We start from the raw sequence: 13,208 nt of genomic DNA on the forward strand, positions 1-13,208 counted from the left end.
GTGTGGACGAGGTGGCGATTCATTCACTACACATGAGGTGAGGAGGATTCGTCATGTGGACGAGGTGATGATTCATTCACTGCACATGAGGTGAGGAGGATTCGTCGTCGTGTGGACGAGATGACGATTCATTCACTGCACATGAGGTGAGGAGGATTCGTCGTGTGGACGGGGTGACGATTCATTCACTGCACATGAGGTGAGGATTCGTCGTCGTGTGGACGAGGTGACGATTCATTCACTGCACATGAGGTGAGGAGGATTCGTCGTGTGGACGAGTTGACGATTCATTCACTGCATATGAGGTGAGGATTCGTCGTGTGGACGAGGTGACGATTCATTCACCCCACATGAGGTGAGGAGGATTCGTCGTCGTGTGGACGAGGTGACGATTCATTCACTGCACATAAGGTGAGGAGAATTCGTCGTGTGGACGAGGTGATGATTCATTCACTGCACATGAGGTGAGGAGGATTCGTCGTGTGGACGAGGTGACGATTCATTCACTGCACATGAGGTGAGGAGGATTCGTCGTGTGGACGAGGTGATGATTCATTCACTGCACATGAGGTGAGGAGGATTCGTCATCGTGTGGACGAGGTGACGATTCATTCACTGAACATGAGGTGAGGATTCGTCGTGTGGACGAGGTGATGATTCATTCACTGCACATGAGGTGAGGAGGATTTGTCGTCGTGTGGACGAGGTGACGATTCATTCACTGCACATGAGGTGAGGATTCGTCGTCGTGTGGACGATGTGACGATTCATTCACTACACATGAGGTGAGGATTCGTAGTGTAGACGAGGTGATGATTCATTCACTGCACATGAGGTGAGGAGAATTCGTCGTCGTGTGGACGGGGTGACGATTCATTCACTGCACATGAGGTGAGGAGGATTCGTCGTCATGTGGACGAGGTGATGATTCATTCACTGCACATGAGGTGAGGAGGATTCGTCGTCGTGTGGACGAGGTGACGATTCATTCACTACACGTGAGGTGAGGAGGATTCATCGTTGTGTGGACGAGGTGATGATTCATTCACTACACATGACGTGAGGAGGATTCGTCGTTGTGTGGACAAGGTGATGATTCATTCACTGCACATGAGGTGAGGAGGATTCGTCGTCGTGTGGACGATGTGAGGATTCATTCACTGCACATGAGGTGAGGATTCATTCACTGCACATGAGGTGAGGAGGATTCGTCGTCATGTGGATGAGGTGACGATTCATTCACTACACATGATGCGAGGAGGATTCGTCGTCGTGTGGACCAGGTGACGATTCATTCACTGCACATGAGGTGAGGAGGATTCGTCGTTGTGTGGACGAGGTGATGATTCATTCACTACACATGACGTGAGGAGGATTCGTCGTCGTGTGGACGAGGTGAGGATTCATTCACTGCACATGAGGTGAGGAGGATTCGTCGTCGTGTGGACGATGTGAGGATTCATTCACTGCACATGAGGTGAGGATTCATTCACTGCACATGTGGTGAGGAGGATTCGTCGTCGTGTGGATGAGGTGACGATTCATTCACTACACATGATGCGAGGAGGATTCGTCGTCGTGTGGACCAGGTGACGATTCATTCACTGCACATGAGGTGAGGAGGATTCGTCGTCGTGTGGACGAGGTGACGATTCATTCACTGCACATGAGGTGAGGAGGATTCATTCACTGCACATGAGGTGAGGAGGATTCGTCGTCGTGTGGACGAGGTGATGATTCATTCACGACACATGAGGTGAGGAAGATTCGTCGTCATGTGGATGAGGTGACGATTCATTCACTACACATGATGCGAGGAGGATTCGTCGTCGTGTGGACCAGGTGACGATTCATTCACTGCACATGAGGTGAGGAGGATTCGTCGTCGTGTGGATGAGGTGACGATTCATTCACTGCACATGAGGTGAGGAGGATTCGTCGTCGTGTGGACGAGGTGAGGATTCATTCACTGCACATGAGGTGAGGAGGATTCGTCGTCGTGTGGACGAGGTGATGATTCATTCACGACACATGAGGTGAGGAGGATTCGTCGTCGTGTGGACGAGGTGATGATTCATTCACGACACATGAGGTGAGTAGGATTCGTCGTCGTGTGGACGAGGTGATGATTCATTCACGACACATGAGGTGAGGAGGATTCGTCGTCGTGTGGACGAGGTGAGGATTCATTCACTGCACGTGAGGTGAGGAGGATTCGTCGTCGTGTGGACGAGGTGAGGATTCATTGACGACACATGAGGTGAGGAGGATTCGTCGTCGTGTGGACGAGGTGATGATTCATTGACGACACATGAGGTGAGGAGGATTCGTCGTCGTGTGGACGAGGTGATGATTCATTCACGACACATGAGGTGAGGAGGATTCGTCGTCGTGTGGAGGAGGTGACGATTCATTCACTGCACATGAGGTGAGGAGGATTCGTCGTCGTGTGGAGGAGGTGATGATTCATTCACTGCACATGAGGTGAGGAGGATTCGTCGTCGTGTGGAGGAGGTGATGATTCATTCACTGCACATGAGGTGAGGAGGATTCGTCGTCGTGTGGAGGAGGTGATGATTCATTCACTGCACATGAGGTGAGGAGGATTCGTCGTCGTGTGGAGGAGGTGACGATTCATTCACTGCACATGAGGTGAGGATTTCTCGGACGCAGATTGACGTTTCCCCCGGCAGTCTGCATGATGCTCTTCAGGGCTTGCACCTCATTAAAGAGGTGAATCATTCATGCTGATGACGTAATATCGATACTATGTTTTTTTTTCTATCGTAAACTTGACCTCGTATTCAGTTTGTCCGTGTAATTTGGCACCGTGTGGAGATTGTTCAGCTTGGATTACGCTTTATTTTTACTCGTGTCGTGAAAACGGATCCCGCTGTTTACCATTCTGTGAGGTGAGGTTTGTTCGTCAAGTGAATCCAAATGGTTTGTTTGTGGATTGTACTCTTATTTAAAATATTTGCATTCGCTGGTCAATTTTCGCCTGCGGTCACCATTTTAAACACAATTTGGTAGTTGTGTGGCAGTCAGTGTGAATTATGTGCGTTTTATTTTGAACACAGCAACGCCATTAAAAGAAGCTCCGATAATTGTGCCAAGGGGTGGAGCTTCGTGCTATTGGTAGCACCTCCCTCAGGGAATGGCGTCATGCACCCCTCCCTTGTTCGTCTGCTGGGTCCCATTGCGTCGCCCCGCCCCTCTCTGTGCGAGACGGACATCGCTAATTGCGCACTCTTCATTTGGCCTGAGGCAGGACTTTTTCACGATGCACAGAGCAGATGTCGCACCTTTGAACAACTGCCAAATCCTCTGTATCTTACAGTATGCGTGCACCTCACCTACTGTGTGTGTGTGTGTGTGTGTGTGTGTGTGTGTGTGTGTGTGTGTGTGTGTGTGTGTGTGTGTGTGTGTGTGTGTGTGTGTGTGTGTGTGTGTGTGTGTGTGTGTGTGTGTGTGTGTGTGTGTGTGTGTGTGTGTGTGTGTGTTATAGTCACGCAAATTAGCCATGAAAGGAGCTCATTATAGAGCGTTTTCTGCACCTGCCTTTTCGTGCTTCAATCTCGCACATGTCATCTACTTTGGCCTCTGTGCATAACTCAGCTTATTCGCATGACAAGTGATCGGCTTTCATTACAGCCACAACGTCTGACATGCTTTTTGTAGTGTATCCTTTTTCATTGTTTGCATGTTATGTTATAGGCGTGGCGAGGTGTGGTGGGGTGTGGATGTGACAGTTTGTTACACACGACCACTGACTTACTTGGTCATCAACCGAGAATGAAAACCTGAAGCTGGGACCCATTCATGTAGCTCAGTACATGTGTTGTATATATGTACATGAGGCTAATATGGCCCTCGAGGCTCTTGTGAGTAAGTGCGGACTGACTATGCATACGTATTATGTAGATTCATACACAATTTGCAGATGGTCACATATGAGTGTGGTTATACGGTGCTTGGGTTTCCTGCAAGCAAGCATGTGGTGGGATTTTCAGGCATTATGTACAAACCAGACATATACGGATGATCAGGCCACCCGGGGATACCAACAGGGATATCGTTAAAGTCCTCGGTCCCTCCTCCCACCGAGTAGTGCTCTATGATATAAACATTGACATAAAGAGAATTGGGGTCCTCCCCCCACCCTGAACCTTCTCCCTCGATGGTTTTTCTTAACTGCCGAAAACCTTCCCAAGCACATCCCGAGTAGTATCATCAGTTTTCAACTCATTCTGTCCAGTGTTTCTTTAACATATACACGAGCTGAAGAATACCATAAATATTCTCTTTCATCTCATACAACCATGCAATGTGACAGCTTGTTTAACTACAACAGCACTCGGTGGAGAGCATACCACTACCAGGCCGAACAGTGTACGTTTTGTGTCCCACCGATAGGCCAGATCTTAACCAAAATTGAATTGCCTTTGTTCGTGTTACCTGCCCAACTCGTCCACCTAGTTTTTTTCATAATCTGTCCACAACGTTTTGAGATATCATGCTATTTTTCGTTTTGGCCCCATCTCCCAATAGTTTATTATCACTTAAATGTTTGGTGCACAAGTTAATTTTTGGTGCACAAAAACTGCACAGGTATCTCGACAATAGAATTCGAGCTTCATTTTCCCAAAAAATGTCATGTACTCATTTTCATTTCTGAAAAATACAATCCTCGGGGTTTCGGCAACATACACACAGTGTGATGGTAATTGGGTGATGTCAAAAAACCATTAGCCTTACAATTTAACAAACCTTTATTTTTTATTTTATTTTTTTTATTTTTTATTTTTATTTATTTATTATTTATTATTATTATTTATTATTATTATTATTATTATTATTATTATTATATTATTATTTATTTTATTTATTATTTATTTATTTATTTTATTTTATTATTATTTTTTATTTTAATTTTATTCATGGTTGTTTGGTACACGTTTTCTTCTCATTTTGCAGAATCAGGATGTAAAGATTCAGATCAATATCCTTAATGTCATTGATTTGATTACCGGTAGGTTATATTTGAGGTTTGATTGATTTGATTGAGATCAGTGGAAGGGTCAGGGCTGGGGTGCGGTACATGGGATAAACAAGAGGGACACTACAGGGACTTTCAAGAAAGAAAACGGAATTTGAAGGAGGTGGATTTGGAGTGGATTAACGGGGGTGGAAAAGGTCAAGGTTTTGGATGGGGGAAGATAAGAAATGGTGGTGGACAGCTGTTTTAAACAGCTGGAGGGAGTAGTGGGATTACAAGAGTGGGGGAGTTTGTGCCAGAGGTGGGAGAAAAGGGGAATTAAGGTGAGCAGAGAGTCTTGATTTTGGCAGCTTCACCAGAAGACGGTTGCTGGCAGATCTTGTACGACCTGCAGGATTATTTGGGGATCAGAGCACAGAGAGAAGAGAGCTGGGGGAGCAAGGCCGGAGAGGAGTCGATAGAAGACAGAAAGACCACCAACCTGCCTGCGGTGAGTAAGTGAAAGGCCCTCAGAATCAACTTCATCGCAAGAGATACCAATGATTCTATAGGCCTTGGTTTCTACAGCGTGAAGGATACCGGAGGAGCCAAAAAGTCACACAACTGAGCCCAAGGAACCAGAAATGGAAGTGCAAGGAACGAAATACAGAAATATCGAATCAAGGGAGGAGCAACTTGCCCCTCCCTTAATATGGGTTTTTTTCTCCCTCGATGGTTTTTCGTCCAAAATGGGTTTTCGTCCAAAATCTCTTCCTTAATATGGGTTTTTTCTCCCTCGATGGTTTTTCGTCCAAAATGGGGTTTCGTCCAAAATCCCTTCCTTAATATGGGTTTTTTCTCCCTCGATGGTTTTTCGTCCAAAATGGGGTTTCATCCAAAATCCCTTCCTTAATATGGGTTTTTTCTCCCTCGATGGTTTTTCGTCCAAAATGGGGTTTCATCCAAAATCCCTTCCTTAATATGGGTTTTTTTTCTCTGTGTGCAATTTTAACATGGGCACTGAAAATGTTTCTTTGGCATGTTGATGGACATCGAAGCCGCTACACCAGGAAAAATCACAGAACCATTGGAAAGCATCATTCTGTAAATTTAAATTTACATTAAAAAAACTGTAAACATGTCTGTAAAAATAAGAAACAAAAACAAGTACAGATACATGAAAAGTACACCTTCCCCATGTCAAATTTCAACAGTTTTCTGGAAGAAACGGTGCATTATTTGAAAAAAGTGTAAGATGGCCAATATTTTTGGCCACGACTGTATACTGTACATATATGTATGCACATGAGAGTCGGTACGAAAGCAAAGCCTTTTTTTTGTTTCAGTTGGTAAACAAAAACAAAACTTCCCTGCAAATGTCTGCTGCTCTTCTCCTCCAATCGGTTCATCTGACCATTTGCTTGTTAAAGTGGACATCTCTCTGAAAATTCTCAGAGAGCCTCCTCAGCGTCGACGAGTCTGGCATTTCACTCAGGCCAACTGGCACGGTCTTCAATCAGCCATCAATCATCTGGACTGGTCTCCCATCTCTACCACCTCTGACATCAACTCATCCTGGAAATTCTTCCAAAGTAAACTGCTCTCTCTCATGCACAGATTTATCCCATCTCGTCTTCAGTTGTCATACCCTTCCTCCCGTCCATACAACAACAACAACAACATGCATTTTAAAGGCCATTTTCCCTGCTAGAGCAGGGGTTAGCCTTGCGGTCCCCATGACAATCATCTCCATTTTGCCCTATTTTCTGCATCTCTCCTTGTTAACCCCCTTGCCCGCATTTCTTCTTCCACCATCTTTAGCCAAGTCTTTCTCGGTCTTCCCCGTCTTCTACTTCCTTCTACATTCATTTCCATCACTCTTCTCAACCAGTCACTTTCATCCTTCCTCAACACATGACCAAACCATCTCAACCTGTTCCTCTTCACAGCATCAATCACAGGCTCTATTCCCATCATCTTTCGCTATTCATCATTTGTCTTCCTCTCTCTCAACGATACTCTGCACATCCGTCGAACCATTCGCATTTCCACCCTTTCCAACCTTCGTTGCTGCTCTACGTTCATTACCCATGTCTCGCTCCCATAAATCATAACACTTCTCACACATGCAGCATACACCTTTCCCTTCAGCTTCAACGACACTCCCCTCATCATCAGCACGCCACTCAATTCCCGAAACTTCTTCCATGCACAACTCACTCGAGCAACCGTTGCCGAGTCTGATGCACCTTCTCCATTCAGCATGTCTCCGAGGTAGCAAAATGTTTTCACACCTTCCAGCTTCACGCCGTCTCCAAGATCCAACTCAACATTTCCTCCATCTGCAGCTCCCTCTGTGCACACCTTACATTTGAATGTAGCTGCTACACTGGTTAATGACCCTCTCAGACCACTACATTTTTGATGAACCCACTCAGCGCACATTGTACATTGAATGGAGTTCACTCTGACAACCTCCCTACACACAGCACAGGGCCACTTCCCAGTTCTTTCCACCTCACCACATGCTTTACCACTTGCCATCACCTTCGTCTTTCCGATATTCACCTTCAGACCTTTTGTCTCCATACATTCCTTCCACGTGTTCATCTTTTCCTTCAGTCCATCCATACTTTCCGCAATCAACACCAGATCATCTGCATACAACAACTCCCACGGTAAACCCTCCTTTACGTTCTGAGCCAGCACCTCCATCGCAGCTACAAATAGTAGTGGACTTAGTACCGACCCCTGATGCACTACCACCTTCACCTCAAACTCACCACTGTTCCCGTCCTTCGTCCTTCCAGCTGTGCGCGCTCTTTTGTACATTGCCATCACTACTCTGATCAACCATTCCTCCACTCCTAACTTCCTCAATGCCCATGTCAATACTTTGCGTGGAACCCGATCGAATGCTTTCTCCAGATCAACAAACCCAAGAAACAACTTCTTCCTCTTCTCCATGTACTTCTCCTGCAACTGCCTCACAATAAAAAGCGCGTCTGTCGTTCCTCTTCCTGGCATAAATCCAAACTGCATTTCGTCGATCTTCACTTTCTTCCTTATCCTCCTCTCCAACACCCTTTCCAATACCTTCATTCCATGCTCCAATAACTTTATCGCTCGGTACGAGCCACACTCCAGAGGGTCACCTTTCCCCTTGTATAGAGGGACGAGGGTACTCAGTTCCCAATCCACTGGAATGCGGCCTTCTTTCACCACCAGATTACAGATCTCTGTCATTCTCTTCACACCCCAACTTCCTGCTGCCTTCAACATATCTCCCACAACTCCCGTCGGCCCTCCCGCTTTTCTACCCTTCATTGCTTTTATCGCTTCCTCAACTTCCTTCTCAGTTATCTTCTCTGCCGGTCCTAAAACTGGGTTACTCTCGATGTTGCCATCCCATTCATTCTCTGTATTCAACAGCATTTCCATATATCTTTTCCATCTTCCTTTAATTCCATCTGGGTCGACAACGATTTGTCCCACTTCATCCTTCAAGCAGCTCACCCCCATCACATCACACCTCTCTTTCGCTATCTGCTTTGCAATCCTGAATACTGCTTTCTGACCCTCTTCCGAATCCAAGCATTCTCCAAACATTTTCCTACATGCCTCCTGCGCCTTTGCTACCTCTTTCTTTGCAGCCTTCCTGGCTGCCTTATAACTTTCATGCTCTGCTGTTTCTGCTCCCGTACCCTTCGCCTTCTGCCACTCCTTGAACTTCTTCCTCTTCTCGTCAATCCTCTTTCCAACTTCATCATCCCACCACCATGTTTCCGAGTGCCTCGGTGGTCCTTTTGTCCATCCACATACCTCACCAACGGCTCCCAACAGACAAGCTTTCATTGACATCCAACCACTTTCAAGCTCAACCACATCATCCTCGACCCTACTCAGCCTCTCTTTTAATGCCTCCCTTACTGTCACCTCTTTCAACCTCCACACCTTCATTCTCGGTTGGTACTTCACCCGCCGAGCTCTCCTCGCACCTTTCACCCTTACGTCGCAGACAACCAAGTGGTGCTGTGAAACAGCCTCCTCCCCCGGGATCACCTTTGTGTCTCGGAGGTGCCCCCTATCTCGCCTACGCACCATCAGGTAGTCAACGGTTGTCGTCGACCCACCTGACGTGTATGTAACAAGCTTATTATCCTCTTTCTGGAACTGAGTATTACAAATCAACAAATCAGCTCCATCAGCAAACTCCAAAATCCTTTCACCTTCTCCATTTCTCACACCATATCCGTAACCCCCATGAACTCCGTCAAAACCATCCATACTCCTTCCCACATGTCTATTTAGGTCTCCTCCTACCACAACAACTTCCTCATCTTTCACGTTTTCCATCAGCTTCTCTATCGCACACCAGAACTTGTCCTTCTCTTCATCGCTCCGACCAACCTGCGGAGCATATCCCGAGATGACGTTCACCAAGAGCTTTCCAATCATCATTTTCACCATCATCAACCTATCACTCACTCTAGTCACACTCACCACACTGTCTACAAACTCCTCAGAAAACAGGACACCGACGCCATTCACGCCCTCCAAGCACCCTTGCCACACAAACTTGTATTTCTGTCCCTGCCTACCCTTCACCATTCTCACACCACTTCCCTTCCATCTCGTCTCTTGCACACAACATATGTCCACTCTTCTTCTGACCAATACTTCCACCACTTCTCCTGATCTCCCTGTCATTGTCCCTACATTCCATGTCCCAAACCTCAGAAACCGATCTCCACTTCGGGCTGTACCCTGCCCACATGTAGTTGTAATTGTCATGGTTCTCTTTTTGAGGCAATGTTTTTTTACGGCCGGATGCCCTTCCCGTCCATGGCACACGGAATCTTGTGGTGAGGCAGTTGACCTGAAACAACTTGCTTTCACCTCCTGGAAAGCAAATCCAACAGAAGGAAATCTCATTTCCTTTCATAAAGCCCGGAACAAGTGAGTGTCCACCCTCAGGAGAGCCCGGAAACAATATCTCTCTACTCTCAAGACTGAACTCTCAAACCTATCTCCCTCTTCCAAATCCTGGTGGCGTCTGGTCGAATCTGTTTCTGGTGTTTGTTCCCCCTCCATCCCCTCCCTTACTTCAAACGGCTACACAGCCGACTCCGCACGTGAAAAAGCTGAATGCCTCAATTCTGTGTTTGCCTCAAAATCTTGTGTCCCAAACCCATCTCTCTCTGTACCCACCGTACTCAGACGTACCCAGCTGCTCCTGGACTCTGTGTCCTTCCTGCCAAGGTGGAGAAGTTTCTATCAAACCTCGACTTTGATTCTGCAACTGGACCAGATGGCATCAACCCACGGGTCCTGAAATTCTGCTCGACTGCTCTTTCATACCCTCTCTGTTCTCTTCACCCTCTCTTTTGCTCAAGGTCATCTGCCATCAGCTTGGAAATCAGCCAACATTACTGCTTCGCACAAAAAAGGTGCAAAAACAAATCCTTGCAACGACAGACCAATCAGCATGCTCTCAATTATCAGCAAAGTCATGGAATCCATCATTGTTTCGATTATCAAATCCTTCCTCTTCTCCAATGACTTGATCTCTGATCATCAATTTCAATTTGGTTTCAGACCAGGTCACTCTACTCTGGGCATGCTGCTTCTGCTGTCTCAACAATGGAAGGAGGTCCTCAATGCCAAACAGGAAATCAGAGCTGTCTCCCTTGACATATCACGTGCCTTCGATACGGTCTGGCACACCGCTCTGCTCACCAAACTCTCCTCCTATGGTATCCATGGAAATCTCCACGCATGGCTTGCGGACTTTCTCTCTGGTCGTAGTCAACGTGTGGCCCTGAATGGGTTTCTCTTATCTCCCCTTCCTGAAATACCGTCTTCTTTCCTGGAAGTCCTACCAGTGTCCATGTGTTTTATACCTCTCCCACCCCCCCCCCCCTCCTCCTTTCCCATGCCTCCTCTCCCCAAGCCCTCTCCCTCCCACAGATCTCCCGATGTCCCTGTTCTCTACTGTTGTACTTGTGTGCTTCCCTCTCTCTCCCCATCTTGTCTCCCACTCCCTTTATTATATGTTTAATGTGCCTGTTTGTTGTTTTTGTGATTAATGTTGCTCTTACACGAGCCTCGTTCTTGTATATCTATCTATAATTCCAGTAATCTCTGTCTGTACGTTTGTCTGTGACCGCTGTTTCTCGACAACCACGGGTCCGATATACTTTTAACTTGCCAGGTATATTGCTGGGGACCCGAGGATGTGCCTTTTCAAGGTTTCATATTAATCGGACAATTACTTACCGAGCTATGTCCAAAAAACGATTCAACCAATCAGAGAGCAGCGAACGATCGCGTGTGCCGAACGTGGAGGACACACTCTGCCTCGGATGGCACATTTGAGAGCGTATTCATTTATTTCACGTTTGCAAACTATGTTGGCGTTAAACTATGTTTTAAAACTAATAAAAACGAATTTGCGATTCATTCGCTTTCCTGCGCGTTTGTGCACGCGATGGCGATTTCTTTACCAAACTCCGGAAGCCGTTCGCTTTGGACCAAACCATTGCATGTAAATAGAGGGGGGGGGTTCTGTGGTCGTTGCGAATGGACCAAACCATTCATGTAAATAGAGGGGGGGGATTGTCACTGTACTCGCAAGCCGTTCGCCGTTCGCTTTGGCGTTGCGAATGGACCAAACCATTTCATGTAAATAGAGGGGGGGGATATAATTTTAGATAGATATATAGTACGGGCATATATATAGTACGGGCATGCCCTAGTATTTTAAAAAGCGTCGTGAGAAAGCTATGTGAGATCACAAAGAAGGGTTGTTTTTTTTTTGTTTTTTTTATCTCCCACCCATTTTAATTTGAGCGGCTTTGTTATCGGTCACATGACAACATCACACCACATCTTTAAAATGGCTACTCGGCTGGATGTGGGCATGAGGCAGAGAATAGTTATTGGATTTCTTTTTGTGGAAGAGGTTCCTCCAGTGGATAATCATAGGCATTTTAAGAATGTGTTCGGCGACTATATTAATGATGTGAGCATCCACCGTTAGATGTTGGGAAAAGTGTTTCAAAAGCAGAGAAACCGATATTGATGACTAGCTAGGCAGTGGTCGGCCTGCAATCGCAGAAACACCAGAAGACCAGTCAGATTGATGTGCTCACTCAAGTGCATTGCACAATGTGGAAAAATACCTTCATCTTTGCCACATCTAAATGCACATTCCCTGTAATTTTTATTGCAATTTGAATTTTATTTAGTAAGAAATAAATTACGAGGAAATTATTTTGTACTGACCCTTTTATATACACTACTCACAATAAGTTAGGGATATTGTGGGAGTGAGTTTATGTTTTTTATAGGGGTTAGGGTTAGGGTATTGAAATCAAGAATGCTGTGTTTTTTCACACTCATTAATAACCATAGAATTAGGACCAACAACCTTTTTCAACATAATTAATACACAAAATCAACCACACCGAAGAACCTGCCAATATCCATAACTTATTGTGAGTAGTGTATACTGTACTCATATATCTGTATGCTAAGGAGCTAATGCAGAAGTAACCTCTTAATTTGACAAATTGCTATTGTTAATCCTGTCCCCCCCCCCCCTCCCGCCCCCCATCCACAACTCTTGCCCCCTCAGGAGGCGCTTTGAACAAGAACAAGGTGAAGCATACCTGACATTATGAGGTTCAGCCTGATCTTCTTGCTGTTTCTGGCAGTGTACCTCATAGGTAAATTATATAACTATATATGTATTTCATTTTTATGTATTGCATTTTTATGCCTCTGCCGCCGGAGTTGCCAAAGGCATTGCGTTTTCGCATTGTCCATCCGGCTGTCCGTCCGTCCTGTGCGTGTGTCCGTGTCCACGTCCATATGTTTTTGCTTTAATTTTTTCTGCAACCGCTTGTCCGATCGATGCAAAACTTAAACACAGCAGAGACTCCCTATGGAGAATATTTTGTATGGAGAACATTCTGACATTCTAAGTCACATGATATGGCATCCATATTGGATTAAATTTTAAAAATTGACATCTCCGAAACAGTTCAGCGAAAAAAATTGAAACTTGGCATATATGATCAACACCCTGTGGGTGAAATACTACTTCCCTGATGATGTCATCATTATCACCCTATATGCCCCATGGGATGTTGATGACATGCGAAGTTTCACTTTTTTTCCAATCCCATCGTTAATAACGTTACATTTTAAGCAAAGTACAGCAGAG

At 45.7% G+C, this 13,208-nt stretch overlaps 1 protein-coding gene across 1 annotated transcript in view; it reads left to right on the forward strand.

The window, feature by feature from the left end:
* Positions 1-13,208, forward strand: part of LOC137436175 (contactin-1) — a 202,195-nt gene that overhangs the window by 2,636 nt on the left and 186,351 nt on the right. Inside the window, exon 2 of the mRNA XM_078786860.1 lies at positions 12,618-12,708. Within this exon, the coding sequence (XP_078642986.1) occupies positions 12,660-12,708 (49 nt within the window). The 5' untranslated portion in view covers positions 12,618-12,659. The remainder of the gene's footprint in view (positions 1-12,617; positions 12,709-13,208) is intronic.

The sequence above is a fragment of the Myxine glutinosa genome, chromosome 11, assembly GCF_964187855.1.
Source record: "Myxine glutinosa chromosome 11, kmMyxGlut1.1, whole genome shotgun sequence".
NCBI lineage: Eukaryota > Metazoa > Chordata > Myxini > Myxiniformes > Myxinidae > Myxine > Myxine glutinosa.